Genomic DNA, 20307 nt, shown 5'->3' with positions numbered 1-20307 from the left:
TTCCTTTTCTGGAGGGCCGTAGTGGCTCATGCCTGGGATCCCAGCACTTTGGGAGGCGTAGGCATGTGGAACACCTGAAGGCAGGAGTTCGAGACCATCCTGGCCAACATGGTGAAACCCTGTCTCTACTAAAAAGACAAAAATTAGCTGGGTGTGGTGATGGGCACCTATAATCCCAGTTACTCAGGAGGCTGAGGCAGGAGAATCACCTGAACCCAGGAGACAGAGGCTGCAGTGAGCTCAGATCATGCCACTGCACTCCAGCCTGGGTGACAGAATGGGACTCTACGTCAGGAAAAAAAAAAATTTTTTTTTTTTTAGAGTTTTCTCAAACTCCTGTACTCAAGTGATCCTCCCAAAGTGGATCGGCCTCCCAAAGTGCTGGGATTAGAGATCTAAGGTGTGGCGGCCGGCCTTTTGGGAGGCCGAGGCAGGCAGATCATGAGGTCAAGAGTTCAAGAGCAGCCTGATCAACATGGTGAAACCCCATCTCTACTAAAAATACAAAAATTAGCCAGGCGTGGTGGCGCACGCCTATAATCCCAGCTACTCAGGAGGCTGAGGCAGGAGAATTGCTTGAACCCGGGAGGCGGAGGTTGCACTGAGCCAAGATAGAGCCACTGTACTCCAGCCTGGGCAACAGAGCGAGACTCCATCTCAAACAACAAAACAAAACAAAAATACCCACAAAATATACTACAGCAGCTCTCAGCAACTATGCAGATAATCGTGCACTGTATCGCTGGCTGAGCCTACCAAGTATGTCACTTGATAACACAGAAGGGCAAGGCCTCAACATGAAACAGCCTCTGCTCCTTATCTATGTCAGGCATCTCCATCATCTGAACCAGTGCCCCTTCCCCAAGTCTTTATCTGGACATATGCCAAATCGTGAAGTATACTAGGAAAAAAACTTTTCAGCATTTTAGGCCACACTGTCTATTGCAACTACTCAATTCTGCTGATCCAGTGCAAAAGCAGCCAGAGACACTATGTTGACACACAGGTAGGGCTGTGTTCCAATAAACTAAATTTATAAAAACAGCAGCAGACTGACTGCACTAAAAACATGCACATTTTCGTAAGTGAGGAAAACTAAAACAAACTATTATTCAAAGGCAGAAAAGCAAGTGTTTACTCAGGGGAAAAAAAAGGTCTTTCCCTAGAACTTTGGAGCTGGGGAGGCAAGTAGAGACGTGTCCAAGGCCACATCTTTGTCTTCAGACGAGACCTCCAGCCTCGAGATCTGCCCACGACATGTATTTACCAAGTATTTGTCTCATATGCTTTATGTGTACTATTTCAATTAAGCTTCTGGTACCTTAAAATGGGGTTTGCACATCCCCATTTTACAGAGAAGCAAGACACTAAGTTTAGTTACGACGTTGGAGTGTGGAGAAGCCAGCAGCCAGGCAGACAGGATGGGCTGCCTTCCCAGCTCACACACAACAGATTCTGTATCGCTCACCCCCGCCTTCCCTGCCTTCTATTAGCTGGACCCAGGCAAGTCACCAATGACAGACAACTCTTTGTTTTACTATGATGTTGATGCTGCCACCCAACCTGTGAGCTGGTACTGCTCACATAAAGCAAAACCTAAGATGACAAAGTTCTGTCACTCATATGTTCCATGTAACATCTTCAACAAAAACCTTTACCAAATTAGCCATAATTTCAGCTTCAAACAAATTATGCCCAATACTTTTACTAGCACCATGGATCTGGCCCAACGCAGCAACTCTGATTATCTCAAATATAATAATCTGTTTGTGATATCTTTTTTTTTCTTTCTTTTTTTTTGAGATGGAGTCTTGCTCTGTTGCCCAGGCTGGAGTGCAGTGGCGCGATCTTGGCTCACTGCAAGCTCCGCATTCTGGGTTCAGGCCATTCTCCTGCCTCAGCCTCCTGAGTAGCTGGGATACAGGTGCCCACCACTGTGCCCGGCTAATTTTTTTGTAATTTTAGTAGAGACGGGGTTTCACCATGGTCTCAATCTCCTGACCTCATGATCCGCCCACCTCAGCCTCCCAAAGTGCTGGGATTACAGGTGTGAGCTACCATGCCCGGCCCATTTGTGATATCTTAATTAAATAACAGGACAAGGCTGGGCGCGGTGGCTCAAGCCTGTAATCCCAGCACTTTGGGAGGCCGAGATGGGCGAATCATGAGGTCAGGAGATCGAGACCATCCTGGCTAACATGGTGAAACCCTGTCTCTACTAAAAAATACAAAAAACTGCAGGCGCCTGTAGTCCCAGCTACTTGGGAGGCTGAGGCAGGAGAATGGCGTAAACCTGGGAGGCGGAGCTTGCAGTAAGCTGAGATCCGGCCACTGCACTCCAGCCTGGGCGACAGAGCAAGACTCCGTCTCAAAAAAAAAAATAAAAATAAATAAAAATAAATAAATAAATAACAGGACAATTCTCTAAGACTGTAGTGCCTATAATGCCAGCTACTTGGCAGGCTGAAGTAGGAGGATTGCCTGAGCCTAGGAATTTGAGTCCAGGCTGGGTAACATAGCAAGACTCTGTCTCTTAAAAAAAAAAAAAAAAAAAAAAAGAAAGAAAAGAAGAATAGTGTTGCTGAAATAGCATTTAGTCCTGGGGGGGGAACCTGAATTCTATCTTTAGTTGCCTCAGGGGCTCACAGCAGACACTCACAATTTACTTATCTACAAAACAGAATTTGTGTATCCATTTATTATTGACAGTTCAGGAGACTAAGACTCTCAAATTACAGACTCTCCTCTTCTATAGTAGTATGTTAGACCCCTCTCCTACAGTAAAGGGAAGAGAGATTAGAGCAAGAAAATACATGTAGATCTTTATTAAATACAAGTGACTGTAATGAGAAAGACAAGAGAGTAGCACAGAATACTATTTTCTATCATTGCTAATGTGACGTAGACCTAAGCAAGCGTGAAGTGATAACACAAACCTGTGTGACACACATTTCATCTTCAGATTGACTCGGAGGGTGTAGGAATCACTGTGTATCATTTATAGATAATTCAGGTACAATGAGGTTGAGAACCTTGCAGTAGAGCAGGTTCTCAAGCTCGTTAAAGAACAGTAGGTTCTTGTCTACCAGGGGAATGAAGTAGCTAGGAAAAGTCCTTACCTTGGTAATCTTCTGGTCTGTTTTTGTTGGATCCAAAAATCTTAATGGTAGGAAATCCCTGAACACCATACTGACCTCCTAGGGACTGATGCTTATCTGCATCAACTGCACCAACTTTGACAACATCCTGTGGGAATGTAAAAGAAATAACAATTTTTCCTTGCGCTACAGCAGATTCCACAAGAACTCATTATCTGCTTCATATACACTCAGAAAAAGGTAATAAAGCACTGGGTGCAGTTTGCAAAATGAGTCAATAAGGGCCTTAGCCCTGAACACCAGAAGAGAATCTAAATGCAATGACGCGGGAAATCAAAGTCAGCCCATGGAGGGAACTCTGCAGCTCACAGAAATGGCAGGGCTGAGAGTAACTGTCATTTATCCGGGAAACAGAATAAACAAAAACAGGCAATGTAAGCATTTAAATGTGTATTATCCCCTTGTTCTCAGTATGATTTTGACAACGAACCAGTATTTTCAACTCTGATATGCCAACTAGCTTCCCATTGAACATTAAACCCTCTGCATACTTATTATTTAAACATACACAGGTGAATATGGACATCTTAGAAACTTACTATAAAAAAAACTTTTGTAAGCCTTTTGCATTCCTAAGAAACTTACTTTTAATGCAGTTGCTGCTTTCTTCCATTCTGGTGTTAATCTTTGACAGTGACCACACCTTTTGGGGGTAAGACAACACAAAGCAACAGTTAAAGCCTTTGATTCTCAATTCAAAAAATTCAAAACTTCAGTTAAAAAACTCCATCAATGGTCTACTGAGTGAGATGCCTGCAAAGAGGACAAGCACAAATAAAACAGGATCAAGGCCAGGCACAGCTGCTCATGCCTGTAATCTCCAGTAGTTTGAGAGGCCAAGGAGGGAGGATCACTTGAGGTCAGGAGTTTGAGACCAGCCTGGCTAACATGGTGAAACCCCATCTCTAATAAAAATAAAAAAATTAGCCAGGCATGGTGGCGCACGCTTGTAATCCTAGCTACTGGGGAGGCTGAGGCACGAGAATCATGTGAACCTGGGAGGCAGAGGTTGCATAAGCTGAGATCATGCTGCTACACTCCAGCCTGGGCAACAGAGTAAGACTCTGTCTCAAAAACATAAAATAAAAATAAAATAAATAAGTAAAATAGGATCAGCAACCTGGATGAGCTCACCACTTTATTACTTACAACAATCACTTTTCATATCATCCTAATAAAAAAGCTTCCAGCCGGGTGCAGTGGCTCACGCCTGTAATCCCAGCCCTTTGGGAGGCCGAGGCAGGCGGATCACTTGAATTCAGGAGTTAAGACCAGCCTGGCCAACATGGCATGGTAGCACACGCCTGTAATCTTAGCTACTGGGGAGGCTGAGGGAACTGCTTGAACTTGAGAAACGGAGGTTGCAGGGAGCTGAGATCGTGCCACTGCACTCTAGCCTGAGCAACACAGCAAGACTCTGTCCCAAAAAAAAAAAAAAGCTTTCAAATTACTGCTCAATTAAATCATATTCAAACTCTATAATTTATAACTCTACAGCTGAACAAGCCCTTTAGAATCTATCGGGTTCAATGTGCTTTCCTGTGTGGAGCTGAAAGTCTAGGCAAAACGCAGATTCTTGGCGTCCACAAACCCAAACTTCCTGGTGGAGGAATTGCATTTTATTAAGTTCTACTAGTGGTTCTTAAACCTACTGAAGTTTGACAGTTTCTAATCGAGTCCAACTTTTTAATTTCATAGATGAGGTATCTGGCCTAGATCAACTATGCCTGTATCTCAATATTCTCTGGGTTCCACAAATTGCTTCTGAACTTAGAAACACATACATAAACCCACGTTTGTGAACCTAACAAGCCAAAATGCATGACATGACACCACAAGATGGTGATGTGAGTGAGTGACTGAGGTGGGGGAGGCAGGGAAAGCGGAGGAGAGTGGGGAGAGGAGAGAAGAGAACACAAGGAAAAACGACCTTAACCTTGTAGATACTATTACTGTGAAATACAACACAGAAAAGTGCTTCTAAGAAATTACATCCTCGTGAACCTGTTAGCCCTTACCACTCACTGAGGTTGTAGGTAGCTAACTGTTCGTTTTTACTGCTGTGTAACATTCACTGTATGCAGATACCATAGTTTATTTCTCCAGTGGTGATCTGACGCATTTTTAAAAACAAAGTAAATTCTCTTCTAATTAGGTCTCTAAGGACCAAATGCACAAATGCTAGGTGCCAGCACCATGATGAAAACACTTTATAGATGATTTCATTTAATCTGCCTGAAGCTGAAGGCAGGTCCTTTTGTTATTTCATTTTACAGATGATGGAACTGATGTTGAGAAGAAATTTACCCAATATCACAGCCACCCGGTGTCAGAGCTGCCTGACAAGTTTTTGATTCCAAATAATACAATCATCCAGGTAAAAGTTTTAATCACTATGTAATTGAGTACTGGGGCCTAAACTCAATCCCAATATCTGAAGCTAGGATCTTTCAGGGGAATGTCCTGAAATGCTACTTCTATGTATTTATATACAGTATGTTTTGTTGTTTAGGTGAGATACCCAAAAATTCAGAAGTCAGATTTTTACAGGGTTTTGTGCCTCTTTAATTTCAGTTTATCTAAGAAAGGAGGACCAAATTCAGAGACTGTCAGAGTTCATCCTCTCTTCTATTTGATCTGCACATACATCACAATGCCACACACATATAAATATGGCATACAGTCTACCCAGGGGTTCCGCACCTGGGGTCCAGACTCCCAAAGGGCTGGTGGATAAAAATTTAGGGAATCCCTTTTAGGAAAAGAAAAAAAAGAAAAAAAAAAAGAATAAATCTGAAGCCAAGGTGGCTTTTTAGGAAAAATTTAGGGGAGGGAGTCTATGAATTTGGATGAAAAAAAGTTTTTATCTTCACTAATCTGTAATCGAAATTTAGAATTTCCTTACAAATGTAAACAACACTCCATAGTCAATTATTGTGACTTTATCACGAATAAATATCACAGCTATTTTCATTACCACCACTATAGTTGTCACAGGTATCTTCAAACATCATGCCCGTCCCTATTCAGAATTATTGCAGCAGTCAAGTCTGCTGGTGGACCTTGGAACCGGTTTAGCATCCCTATTCTAAAAACCTACAACCTGAAATGTTCCAAAATCCAAAACTTTCTGAGCGCCAACATGACACTCACAGGAAACAGTCACTGGAGCAGTTCAGATTTTGTATTCTCAGATTAGGGATGCTCTACAGCTAAGTATTATGCAAATCTTCCAAAATCTGAAAAAATCCAAAATCAGAAACACTTCTGGTCCCAAGCATTTTGGATAAGAGATGTTCAACCTGTACTTACTGTCCTTGTAAAGTACTACATTAGTATTGAAATTTTAATATTTCAATAATCGTATTTCCATAGGTTTTCTTTGTGATCTTATAAGCTTTATTTAAACATGTAAAGGTTTGATTTTTTTTTTCTTTTTTGAGACAGGCTCTCACTGTTGCCTAGGCTGGAGTGCAGTGGCACAATCACAGCTCACTGCAGCCTCTACCTCCCAGGCTCAGGTGATCCTCCCACCTCAGCCTCCTGAGTAGCTGGGACCACAAGTGCACAGCACCAGGCCTGGGTAATTTCTTTGTTTCTTTTCTTTTTCTTTTTGTAGCGGTGGGGTCTTTGCCACATTGCCCAGTCTGGTCTGGAGCTCTGGTGCTCAAGCAATCCACCCACCTTGTTCTCCCAAAGTGCTGAAATTATAAGCGTGAGCCATCATGCCTGACCATAAAGGTTTTATTATAAGAATCCAAGGCCTTCACCAAGGTGCCACAGGAATCCAAGCACAAAAGGAAGTTAAAAAGCACCTGCCTGACCCGGTGCAGTGGCTCACAGATGTAATCCCAGCACTTTGGGAGGCTGAGACAGGCAAATTGCTTGAGCCCTGGAGTTAGAGACCATCTTGGATAACATGGTGAAATTCCATCTCTATTAAAAAAATATGATCCATCTCAAAAAAATAAATAAATAAATAAATAAATAAAGATTGTTAATTGGCCGGGCGCGGTGGCTCAAGCCTGTAATCCCAGCACTTTGGGAGGCCGAGACGGGTGGATCACGAGGTCAGGAGATCGAGACCATCCTGGCTAACACCGTGAAACCCCGTCTCTACTAAAAATAGAAAAAACTAGCCGGGCGAGGTGGCGGGCGCCTGTAGTCCCAGCTACTCCGGAGGCTGAGGCAGGAGAATGGCCTAAACCCGGGAGGCGGAGCTTGCAGTGAGCTGAGATCCGGCCACTGCACTCCAGCCCAGGCTACAGAGCAAGACTCCGTCTCAAAAAAAAAAAAAAAAAAATATATATATATATATAAAAAAAGTAGCCGGGTGTGGTGGTACATGCCTGTAGTACCAGTGCTGGGGAGGCTAAGGTGGGAGGATTACCTGAGCCTGAGAAATCAAGGCTGTAGTGAGCCGTGATCATGCCGCTGCACTCCAGCCTGGGAGAACTGAGACCCTGTCTCTCAAAAAAAGCGCTTGCTCTAATCAGACATTCTTTCACCCAGACACCACAAAGTAAAACTCTGCCAGTATAATAATTATTAACTAGTGGATCCAGATCCTGCCTTCTCAATTATGCTGTCTTGTAGAGTCTTACAATGAGGTATTTTCTCTTGCATGGTCGCTCTCAGAAACAAGGTAAATTACCTATGCCATATATGATAAGCTTGTAAAAACCACATACGGAGACATTTGACAACACAACAGTTTGTACAATTACTATTTATATATTTGCTAGTATAATTGAGCTAATCCATACAGAATTAGCATTTGCATTGAACACATAAATACCAGAGCCTTTAAAAATAGTAAAGGCATTAGGTGGACAGGACACACAATGTGGCAGCATCCACTTTGAAAATAGAGCGTTTTTACCTCCATTTGCTACACTGAGCATGAAGTAAAATGGTCCATGAGGAATGGTGGTTAGTTTCTAAAACTCAGTTTCAAAGAAAAAAGTTAAAGTGAGAAAGGAAAAACTTTCATCAGGCATACCCTAAAATGCAACCATCAGGTTTCAGTATCGCTCACTCAAGCTTACAAAGCCTTGTTCACATGTCAAAGAACTCCTTGGGATTTCAGATCACCACACAGTTCTTCACAGATACACAGTGGGCTAGGGTTTGGTTCTCCTCTCAGGATACTCGTGGCCTGCTGGTTTACAGCGGAGACAGCCTCATATACATCTGGCACAGTTTCCACTCTTCTATTTGTTTTTTTTTTCCCATTAAATGCTTTAATCACACAAACCATTAGCACAATGTTGTACTTTTAACTGTATATAATTTTGTGCCTTAGTTTCAATGGTGATTACATTTTTACCCCACAGGGGTTTTTCCAGTATTGAATGTAAGGCAAGAATTTTTAAATTAAACCAGATTTTCTAACTACATTATTTCAGGAAATAATTCTCTTCAAGAAACAGAATGAAGTTAATCATTAGCCCCTCTATTTTCTTTGCTCAAGATTCCTTCCTCATAAAATTAGTTTTCCTTCCACACACATCACCTCATCAGTAGATCTTCCTTAATAGACGAGATACTTTGCATTTCCCATTTCCCTCTTCTCTACTTCTTTTAAACAAACAGTAAGCTAAACTAGATGACTTAATAAAATCAGATTTTTATACAGCATTTTCTCCAATTTCAGAAAGTTCTATAAATAATCTACAACTATTTTATAATACTTACCATGGAGCATAGAATTCTACAAGCCACAAACTATCACTCTGAATAACTTCTCGGTTGAAATTTGATGGAGTTAATTCGATCACATCGTCACTAGAGGAATACAGACCATTCACTGCCAGAAAGAAGGCACAGCTCACCAGACCTGAAGTAACAACAAAAGTACACCATTAACAGCACTGTTCATGCTTTGACTGGAAACCCTGGGGAACCAGAGTCCTCTTCAACTGACCAGGGCCCTTCACACAGGAGGGCGGCCTAGCTCTGGCCCCTATGCCCTCCCTGCTGCAGTCGGAGCCCCTGGAATTTCACTCCCATTGCTGCAACACTGAGCCAAAAAGGAATGGACAGTTCCCACTCCCATTCCTTGGGCTGCACTGGAAAAAGGCTGAAGCATTATTCTTAGTGGCTTTCATGTATCAATGTCTTTGTTCCTTACAACCACTCCATGAGGCAGCACTATCGTTTTATGGGCATGGACACTGAAATATTAGGAGGTCACTTCTGCCTGTGTAACCTTGGGCAATCACATGGTAATCATTCCTCACGTTATTCCATTGCAATTACTAGCACATTATCTTTATTCAAGTATCTTTTTGAAGGGAAAAATAATTATTGTCTCTTCCACTAGACTGTGACTCTTTCAAGAGCAATGGTAATTTGTTTGTTTTTTTGAGACAGAGTTTTGCTCTTGTTGCCCAGGCTGGGGTGCAATGGCACGATCTCAGCTCACGGCAACCTCTGCCTCCCAGGTTAAAGTGATTCTCCTGCCTCAGCCTCCCAAGTAGTTGGGATTACAGGCATGTGCCACCATGCCTGGCTAATTTTGTATTTTCAGTAGAGACAAGGTTTCTCCATGTTGGTCAGGCTGGTCTCGAACTCCCGACCTCAGATGATCCGTCTGCCTCGGCCTCCCAAAGTGCTGGGATTACAGGCGTGAGCCACAGCGCCCGGCCAATGTTTATTTTATGGAGTTTTATTTCTCTTAATACTATCCATAACACATTATCAGAAAAATTTTTCATGAGAACAACCTTATAAAGAAAGGATACAATGTCGACTGTATTGCTGACCACACAGTTCTGCCACACTGGATCGAGAGCATTTTCATTAGCAACTCTGGAAACTTAAATGCAATTTACAACAATAATAGAGGAAAACAAATTCTGAACTGACTTACTAGTATCTTAAGAACCCAAAAGTTCTCTGAAATGGCATTACTATCAAAATTTCACCTTTCAAATTTACATATACAGTCACATCCACAGGGTCAAGGAGAGGACACACAAATGAGGGTGGTCTGTGGATTACAATGGAGCTGAAAAAATCCTATCACCTGGAGCTGAAAAAAAGCCTGGGCAACATAGGGAGACCTTGTCTCTATAAAAAATTTAAAAGTTAGCCAGGGATGCACCTGTAGTCCCAGCTACCGGGGGGCTGGGGGTGCTGAGGTGGGAGGATCACTTGAGTCCATGTGGTCAGGGCTGCTGCAGGGAGCTGTGTTTGCACCATTGCACTCCAGTCTGGGTGACAGAGTCTCGATAACTCTGGCCCTGTGTAGACCTAGGTTAATGTGTGTGTTTGTGTCCTCGTTTTTGACAAAAAAGCTTAAAAAAGCAAAACAAACAAATTTTAAAAACAGAAAAAAACCTTACAGAATACAATATAAAATAAAATACTGGCCAGGCGCTATGTGTCATGCTTGTAATCCCGGCACTTTAGGAGGCCAAGGCGGGCAGATTGCTTAAGCTCAGGAATTCAAGACCAGCCTGGGCAACATAGTGAGACCCCCTCTCTAAAAAAAGTACAAAAATTAGCCAGGCATGGTGGTGCATGCCCGTAGTCCCAGCTACTCGACAGGCTGAGGTGGGAGGATCACTGAGCCCAGGGAGGTCAAGGCTACGGGTGCAGTGGGCTGTGATGCGCCACTGCACTCCAGCCTGATAGAGCGAGATCCTGTCTCAAAAAAAAAAAAAAAAAAAAAGGAGAGAGAAAACATTTTTGTACTACTGTACAATGTGTTTTAAGGTAAGTGTTTTTACAAGAGCCAAAAAGTTAAAAAAAAAAAAAAATTAAGTTTAGAAAGTAAAATGTTGCCCAGACACCATGGCTCATACCTATAATCTCAACACTTCGGGAGGCCAAGGTGGGAGAACTGCTTGAAGCCGGCAGTTCAAAACCAGGCTGGCCAACATAGAATAGTAAAACCACATCTCCCAAAAAAAAATAAAAGAAAAATGTTACAGTAAATTAAGGTTATTCTATCGTTCAAGAAATAAAATGTTAAGAGCAACCCCCAGTCATGCGAGCTGTATTCATGGTAAATGTCCTATACAGCTGTACCATTTTTTATCTTTTATATCATATTTTTACTGCACCTTTTCTATGTTTAGATAGACAAATGCTTACCACTGTGTTACAACTGCATACAACATTCAGTACAGTAACATGCCGAATGGATTTTTAACCTAAGAGAAATAAGCTATACCACAGAGCCTAGGTTTTTAGTAAGTTATGCCATCTAGGTTTGTATTAAGTACACACTGATGTTTTCCACAATGAAGAAATCGTCTGATATGACAACAGAAATTAAAGAAATTTCTATTCCTGTCTTTTTAGCATCTCTGAAGTTGATCACAGATCATATCTCTAAAGTTAAGCAACACATGACCATATACAAAAATGTGCTAATTACCTCTAGAACAAGGTAAATAATGGAATATCCTCAGACTGTTCTTGACTTCAACAGGAATGTTTTCCTATTTGCATCATGCTGGCTTTTGGGTTGAAATAAATACACTGTTTTATTTTTTTTGAGAGAGGGTCTTGCTCTGTCACCCAGACTGGAGTGCAATGGTGCAAACACAGCTCCCTGCAGCAGCCCTGACCACCTGGACTCAAGTGATCCTCCCACCTCAGCACCCCCAGCCCCCCGGTAGCTGGGACTACAGGTGCATCCCTGGCTAACTTTTAAATTTTTTATAGAGACAAAGTCTCCCTATGTTGCCCAGGCTGGTCTCAAGAGATCCTTCTGCCTCTGTCTCCCAAAGTGCTGGGATTACAGGTATGAGCGATCACGCCAGGCCAAAATATACTTACAATGTTAAAGAAATTTCTGTCTATTCCTGTCTTTGCAGCATCTCTGAAGCTGATCATATCATTTCTTCCTTTTAATTTGTTGATATAGCAAATTGTAAGTGAGACTGGCCTGTGTTCTCAAGTAGTGTGTGCCATCTTAGTTACATTTTCATATGCTTACTTCAGAATTAGAATTTGGAAGATTTCAAATGGACCTTTTTGGAATAACTAAATGGTACATTTCTTCTGGAAGGCGTATACACCATTGTTCATTGTTTTACTGCTAAATCTTCCATCATACAACACGTTCAGTTTTTCAAATCACTTTCAAATATGTCAGATCACTTAATTTTTGACAGCATTACTAACTAGAAAGTAGGAATTATCCCCATTTTGTAAATAAAGGTCTAGACCAGTGGCCCATCTATTGTCATACATGTAAGAGGTAGGCGAGCTCTCCATTTCCAAGCTTTTCCTATTACACCATGCTGTCTTTTTAGTGCTCAAGATAAAGTGGTTCTGTACGCTACAGGCACAGATGAACAACTGTGGTATTCAAGATTTACACTGCATTTGAATCATAGACATGGCCAATATTGTAAGGACTTATAAAACTGTGAACTTTACTAATAGTGAAGCCACTAAAGGGTTATCATGCAGAGGAAAGAATAGATTTGTGCTTTCTAGAAGGAGTATTCCAGTTGCCATGTGGAAGGTGGACTGGAAGAATTATTGAGAGTGGTGTCACATAAACCAAGATACATGTGGGAGGGGCCACACTAACAAATACTACTGGAAGAGAAAGGAACAAAGACAGAAAACCAACTATTGATTGGATTTAGTGACAATTCACCGGGAGCCCTGGCAGTTGTGGTGGAGTGAAAATAAGAGGCATGTAGTCTACAGAAGGTTGGAGAGAATACAGGTAACCATTTAAGCAGGTTTCATTACAGAGACCAGAGGCAGGCAAACGTAGAAAACAAGGAAGGTTTCTCTGTAAAGATGGGCGTGATCTGGGAGAGGAAGACATGCAGTGGGAGAGGCCAAAGATAAAATACAGGGAATATCTGAATAAAATGCCCGGAGTCAGAGGAGGGACAGGAACCCAGTCGGTGATGGGAGTAGCCTTTGACAGGATGATCTCCTTTTCCATTTCAAGAGGTGGGAAAGGATGCCTGTGAACGGAGGCCAGGCTAACCAAAGTGGGGCTGCTCCCTCAGCAACAGTGTTGTCCAGCATGACAGCCACTGGCTACCCCAAACTAAGATGTGCTGGTAAAAAGCACACTGAATTTTGAAGACCTAATGGAGGGAAAAACGTAATTTCATTATTATTTTTCTTTTTTTGAGATGGCATCTTGCTCAACTGCCCAGGCTGGTGTGCAGTGGTGCGATCTCCACTCACTGCAACCACTGTCTCCTGGGTCCAAGCGATTCTCCTGTCTCAGGATTACAGGCACCAGCCACCACGCCCAGCTAATTTTTGTATTTTAGCAGAGATGGGGTTTCACCACATTGGCCAGGCTGCTCTTGAACTCCTGACCTCAGGTGATCCGCCCACCTCGGCCTCCCGAAGTATGAGGATTACAGGCATGAGCCACTGTGCCTGGCCTCATTATTATTTTTCATTTTGGAAACACATGTTGAAATGATCTTAGATATACTGAGTAAATACATTAATTTCACCTGTTTCTTTTGGCTATTTTAAATGTAGCTACTAGAAAATTTAAAATTACATACATGTCTGCATTATATTTCTATTGGATGGCGCTGCTCATTAATCTTTTCATTGCTGCAGAAAAGGTGAAGTAGAGTTTGACACATTTAACAAAGCAAGTAAATCAAGAACATAAACACTGACAGTCCTAACTCCCAATAAGCTTGAAAGTAAGACTAAGGCTGGGTGTGGTGGCTCAGGCCTGTAATCCCAGCACTTTGGGAGCATGAGGCAGGTGGATAACCTGAGTCCAGGAGTTTGAGACCAGCCTGGGCAACATGGCAAAACTCCAACTCTTGTAGAGAAAAAATATAAAATACAAAAATGCAAAAATTAGCTGGGTGTGGTAGGGTGCATCTGTAGTCGCAGCTACTCCAGAGGCTGATGTGGGAGGATTGCTCCAGCCTGGGAGGCACAGCGAGATCCTGTCTCAAACAAACAAACAAAAACAAAAAACAGGATAATCCTCTACAGAGATGCACTACTTTTAAAGAATTTTATATTTTTTGTAAAATCTATATGAATTTGGTACTTGCTCAATACACCGAGCCTATTGTGAAATTTTCAAAAACCGAAAAGCAAAAGAGTAAGTTACAGATATTTTCTACTTCAGAATTTTTAAATTACTCCAATGTAACCATTTAGTCAATCCACTACTGACTGAATTTTGATTGTTGTTTCCAATTCTGCACTAACAGCCCAGCCCTGAAAATTCTTGTATTTTCCTCCTCCCATCAAATTAGTATGACTGTTTCCTCCAGATAAATTCTTACAAGAGAGATCTGGGAGTATGGCTAACATTCTGAGATACCTGTCACACTATGCTTCAGAAACTGCGGTCTTTATTTCTGGCAAGACAAAACAGTAACACTTGCGTGACTCTGTACCAGGCATTGTTCTAAACATTTTGCATATATTAAGTCATTTAAGAACCCTATGCGGTATGTGTCATGATGCCCTTATTTCATAGACCAGGAAACTTAAACACAGAAAGGATAACTTACCTAAGATCATATATTTAGATAGACCCAAATTTCTAACCGAAGGGCCGGAGAATGCAGTGGTATAATCCACAGAACATCATTAGGTAGACTGTGGCAGAATTAGGTACTTTCACTTCTCTTTGCCAGTCAAGGACAGCAATAGAGTCAGTCCTCTCCTCTTCATGCTGTTACAAGCAGGCTGCAGTCACCACAAGAGACCAGGGTTTTTCACCTTAGAAATGTGCTTCCCTTTCCATACAAAGACGCTCTTTACTGACAGTATTAACACATTCTTTTTTCTAGTAATGGTGACGGACCTTTGCTTGCTTTAAATTTTGCCTAGTTCTCACAAGAGCCTCCTCTGCTTGTACATGGCTACCCAATGAAAATGCTGTGTTGATTAAGGTTTGAGACTAAAATTCCTAAAAAGGCAATGTGACCTAGCAGGGCTACAAGGAAACCGAACATACTACTGAGAAAGAACAGACAAAAGATGTGGACATTCTGAATGCATAAAAGTAGCCAACAACTATCCCCAAGCCCCAAGAACACAAAAAACCCTGGGCTTACTTAAGATGACAAAGTAGGTCAATGCTGACCAATGATATTCTGTTTCTAAAATTCACATCACCATTCCACTCAGTGATAATGAACACCAATGGGAAATCGGACCATCCGAGTGAGTGTCTAGAATCTCTGTGAGCAGATGGCTCTGCCATCTGTGGTTTTCCATTCCTCCACGGCAGTTAAGGATGTTATAAATTCACAGCAGTAACATCTCTGTCCCACATCTGCTAGGAGTCATCTACGGTCCCAGAGCAGTCATCTAGAAACCAAGAGGTTTCCCAAAAAGGCTGCCATTTATTAAAATGAGTTAATTAATAGACTCACAGACTCGTTCAGGGTCTAGTCTGAACTTCACTCACAGGAAACTAAACAGACTAAAATCTTTTCCCCTCATCTACTCTCTCCACAGTAATATGGCAAATATTTACATCTCTTTAAACATGTACTAACTGGGCGAGGTGACTGACACTGGTAATCCTAGGATTTTGGGAGGCTGAGGAGTGAGGATCACTTGAGGCCAGGAGTTTGAGACCAGCCTGGGCAATACAAAGAGACCCTGACTCTACCAAAAATTTAAAAATTAGCCAGGTGTGGTGGCATGTGTCTGGATCCCTTGAGACCAGGAGTTCCAGGCTGCAGTGAACTATGATCAAAACCCTGCACTCCAGCCTAAGAGACAGAGCAAGACCCTGTCTCGAAAAACAAAAAGACATGTACTAACTCATTAATCCTGAGGACAACCCTAAGGGAGTACTATTATCAGCCCCTAAAATGGTGAGCACTGCTGAAAAGGCACTGGCACGGAGTGGTTAAGTAACTTGCTCCGAGTCACAGAGCCAGTAAATAGGGGACAGGTGGTCTGAGGCCAGAGACAAGGTTAAGGACTCTCAGAGCCAAGGCTGTGACCAAGGCGAGCCCGGCGAGGACAGGACCCTTGGCCTCGCCTACTGTAGCCTCCGAAGCAGACATTTACAGAATTCCTAAGACGCTGGGTTCCATTTCGTTTTTAAGGAGTCCGATGACATGTGAAGCACCCCTGCGTCCTAAGCCCACGTTTTGGAAGGCACTGTCCCTTTCTAAGGCAACTATGGGTATTTATTTCAGGACTGAGATTTAACATTTCAGTTTTTTGTTTTTGAGACGAAGTTTCACTCTTGTTGCCGGGGCTGGAGTGCAGTGGCGAGGTATCCGCTCACTGCAACCTCCGCCTCCCGGGTTCAGGAGATTCTCCAGCCTCAGCCTCCTGAGTAGCTGGGATCACAGGCGCGCGCCACCACGCCCGGCTAATCTTGTATTTTTAGTTGAGACGGGGTTTCGCCATGTTGGTCAGGCTGGTCTGGAACTCCTGACTTCAGATGATCCACCCGCTTCGGCCTTCCAAAGTGCTAGGATTACAGGTGTGAGCCACCGCGCCCGGCCTAACATTTCAGTTTTTAAAAGTAGGAGCTGCATAAAACAGGTGGCAGAAACAAGCTGCAGTGCAGGGCGCCCGCCATCCTCCGTTCCCACGCACGAGTTCGAGAAGGCGCCCAGAGCAAGCTCCCCCGCGATTCGCCGGGAATACTGACCCCCTCGCCAGGATCCGGCCGGGGCTGGGCTCCGCGGTTCTCCAGCCCGGCCCCGGACCCCGCGCCCAGCTCCAGCACACTAGGCTCCCGCCCCCCGCGCACCGCCCTGCGAGGCTGCAAAAGTCCCTCCCCACCGGCGCCCTAGTCTCCGGCGCACCCGCACCTCCGCCGGGCAATCTCGCAGCTCCTCCGGCCGCCGAGGCCCGCGCCTCCCGCCCGCCAGGCCCGCTTCCGGCCGCCTACAGGCCGCGGCCAGCCGGGGAACGGCCTAGAGATTGGAAACCTTTCAGGCCGACCCCAGCTCGCCCCCCTCCCGCCGCAGGCCCGCACCTACCAAGCCCCAGGAGAGCCATGCCGAGCACTGGGCTACGTGCAGTCCCCACCGCCGCCGCCGCTTCAGCCCTGCCGCGTGCCGCACGCCGCGCCCCCGCGCCCACGTCCCGCCCCAGGCCGGTCCAGTGGTCCGCCGGGCGGCCGCGCGGGGGCGGGCCGGAAGGCGCTCGCCGCGCCGTGGCTGCGGCTCATTGGCCCTGGTGGACATCGCTCACTCACATAGCCAATGGGAAGCGGCCGGGTAGAGGTTGCCGGTTTGGTTTTTTTCACGGGGGCGGTGGCGAGCAGCGGAAGGCGGGGCCTGCTGGGGGCGGGGCTGGCAGCCTGGGCTCGCAGCCCGTCTGCTACCCCGGCCCTCTCGGGGTGCTGCTCCGAGGGGAGTCCAGTGCTGGGCGTTTTTACCTCAGTTCCTTATTCTGCACCCCCCCACCCGCCTCCTTCTTGCCTCTGTGCGCCCCCCACCCTTTTTATCCCGGGGGAGCGTGATGCGGCCTCAGGGCACCCACGGTCCGGGTAGCTGACAGGGAATTCCCCTTGTGCCCGACGAATATTCCGTGGACACACATTTGCTCCGCCCGCGCTGTCTGCAATGTAATTCGACGAGTTTCAATTTTGTTGAATTACTTTGAAAGTTCTTCTGTCTAGGGCGCATGGCTCTGCAGAGCCATCTCCTCCTTCTGTGGAGAACCCCAGGGACTTAAGCGGCAGTCTCCTCGCTGACAGGGTCTCCACTTTGTCCTGGGGAGCGAGGGGGCTGGCAATGCGCTCACGTGGGTGTGTGCTTTGTAAAATATGCAAAAGTAAAAAAAAAAGATGTTTGTTGGGCAGGTTGGCGAGCAGTGGCATGATATAGCTCACTGCAGCCTTGAACTCCTGGGCTGCAGTGAGCCTCCCGCCTAGGCCTCCCAAAGTGCTGGGATCACATGCATGGGCCACCACGCCCGGCTAAAGTAAAATTTTTTTGTTTTTTTGAGATGGAGTTTTGCCCTTGTTGCCCACGCTGGAGTGCAAAGGCGGTGTCTTGGCTCACTGCAGCCTCTGCCTCCCGGGTTCAAGTGATTCTCCTGCCTCAGCCTCAGCCTACCGAGTAGCTGGGATGACAGGTGCATGTCACCACGCCCAGCTAATTTTTGCATTTTTAGTAGAAACAGGGTTTCTCCATATTGGCCAGGCTGGTCTCGAACTCCTGACCTCAGGTGATCCGCCTGCTTCGGCCTCCCAAAATGCTGGGATTACAGTTGTGAGCCACCGCGCCCAACCCAAAAGTAAAATCTTTCAAGCACAAGTTAAGACCACTGTATCTTTCCGCCCTGATTCTCCCTCCTATGTTTGGAGTGGACGTGGACATTTTGTCTTTGTATTATTAATTTCTCCACATTGTACTGTTTAAGGCATAAGTATTCTTAGACTGGGGTCCAGGAGTGGTGAGGGCCGGCTGGTGGGCTTCCTGGAGGAAGTGGCACTAGAGCTGCGTTTGGAAGATTTTTCAGGCAAACTGGACTCAGAGGCACAGCAGCCCTCTGAAGTCACGGGGGCCTCTCTTGGAAGCCACATGCCAGCACTGATTTTCCCCAGGGAGGCTGCTTGTCCCGGGACAGAAATCCTCAGCTCGGTACCCCGGGCAGCTCCTCCTGAATGTGAAGGCCCCTGGGAATCCCAACTAGTGATCGCAGGGCCGTTTGGGATTCATAGCAGAGGGCAGTGGACTGCGAGCCTGTTCCTCCAGGCCTGTCTGCTCTCCCTGAAGGGCGCCTGAGGGGCATTGAACGCTGAGTTTATTTTTCTGACCCCTTCCCCGCACTTGGCACATTTTCCCCCCTTAAATTTGCTGCTGTTGCTGACTGGATTACAGCGAAGTCCTTTTCCTCTCAGCCCGGAAAGTCATTCTTTTCTTCCCTGGAGGAATTTAATTCTCTTACCCGAAGAGGGCCCCTTCATTTATCTTCAGGTTAAGACAGTGACTTAACTTTGTCCCCATGGGCCACAGACGTCACAGCTTCCACAATGCACTCACGATCGAGTGTTTTCTCAGGGTTGCGAGCTGATCGCAGCCTCTCCAGGCCTGCTGTGTTCAGGCAGCAATCCCGCTTGGTGGCCCACACTGCCAGTGCCCTCGTGTGCTGTGTGGTCTCTGTCCCAGTTGGCCTCAGGGCTGATCCTCGTGGAGAAAACAGAGGCCAGATCATAACTCCCCGCTAAATATCCCAGGTCACTGGCTGCTCTGGAACATGGGCTGAATACGCAGCTGCACGAGGCACACGCCCCTGTGAAGCCCACTGTACATGCACAGGCTTCCGGAAATGCACAGGCTTCCGGAAATGCACAGGCTTCTGGAAATGCACAGGCTTCCGGAAATGCGCCAGGGGGTGTTGCTCATTTCTTTTTTCATTAAAACCAAATGCACATTAACAACCTAATTATATGATAAACTGTGTCAGGCACAATCACTGGCCCCAGGGAGCACATGGCCAACAGAGAGGCACATTACGCAAGGAGAAGCCCCTGGTACAGTGGAGTGGAGCCCAGAGGAATAACTTCCTTTTCTTTCTTTTTTTTATTTTTGAGACTGAGTCTCACTCTGTCACCCAAGCTGGAGTGCAGTGGCGCCATCTCAGCTCACTGCAACCTCCGCCTCCTGGGTTCAAGCGATTCTCCTGTCTTGCCCTCCCGAGTAGCTGGGACTACAGGTGCGTGCCACCACACCCAGCCGATTTTTTTTATTTTTAGTAGAGACAGGGTTTCACCATGTTAGCCAGGATGGTCTCTGTCTACTGACCTCGTGATCTGCCCGCCTCGGCCTCCCAAAGTGCTGGGATTACAGGCATGAGCCACCGCGCCCGGCTGAATAACTTCTTTTTTCGTTTCTTCACTGTGGTAAAATATACATGCAATTTGCCATTTCACCTATTTTGTGGGGTGAGGGGGCTTCCAGTAAAAGCTGGAAAATCTGCTAGACAAATTCTAAACAAGCTGTAACACCCTTTTTTTGTTTGTTTGTTTTTGAGACAGTCTTGCTCTGTTGCCCAGGCTGGAGTGCAGTGGTGCAATCTCGGCTTACTGCAACCTCCACCTCCTGGGCTCAAGCAATTCTCCTGCCTCAGCCTCCCAAGTAGCTGGGAGTACCTGTGCACATCACCAATGCCCAGCTAATTTTGTATTTTTAGTAGAGACGGGGTTTCACCATATTGGCCAGGCTGGTTTTGAACTCCT

The 20307-nt window shown here is 45.2% G+C and overlaps 1 protein-coding gene and 1 non-coding gene across 2 annotated transcripts in view; both read right to left on the bottom strand.

Moving 5' to 3' along the window:
* The window catches only part of PDIA6 (protein disulfide isomerase family A member 6), a 28481-nt gene extending 11227 nt beyond the window's left edge, over window positions 1–17254 (bottom strand). The window contains exons 1-4 of the mRNA XM_050753928.1: window positions 17099–17254; window positions 8856–8997; window positions 3744–3801; window positions 3120–3246 (exon numbers count right to left, since the gene is read on the bottom strand). Coding sequence (XP_050609885.1) covers window positions 3120–3246; window positions 3744–3801; window positions 8856–8997; window positions 17099–17117 — 346 coding nt within the window. The 5' untranslated portion in view covers window positions 17118–17254. The remainder of the gene's footprint in view (window positions 1–3119; window positions 3247–3743; window positions 3802–8855; window positions 8998–17098) is intronic.
* A 2763-nt stretch (window positions 17255–20017) lies between these two features.
* On the bottom strand, window positions 20018–20078 carry LOC126934530 (U7 small nuclear RNA). The gene has a single exon (XR_007718995.1). It is a non-coding gene; the product is annotated as a U7 small nuclear RNA (small nuclear RNA).
* Window positions 20079–20307: the final 229 nt, after the last annotated feature.

The sequence above is a fragment of the Macaca thibetana genome, chromosome 13 (assembly GCF_024542745.1).
Source record: "Macaca thibetana thibetana isolate TM-01 chromosome 13, ASM2454274v1, whole genome shotgun sequence".
NCBI lineage: Eukaryota > Metazoa > Chordata > Mammalia > Primates > Cercopithecidae > Macaca > Macaca thibetana.
This window is presented reverse-complemented; position numbering and strand designations above follow the sequence as displayed.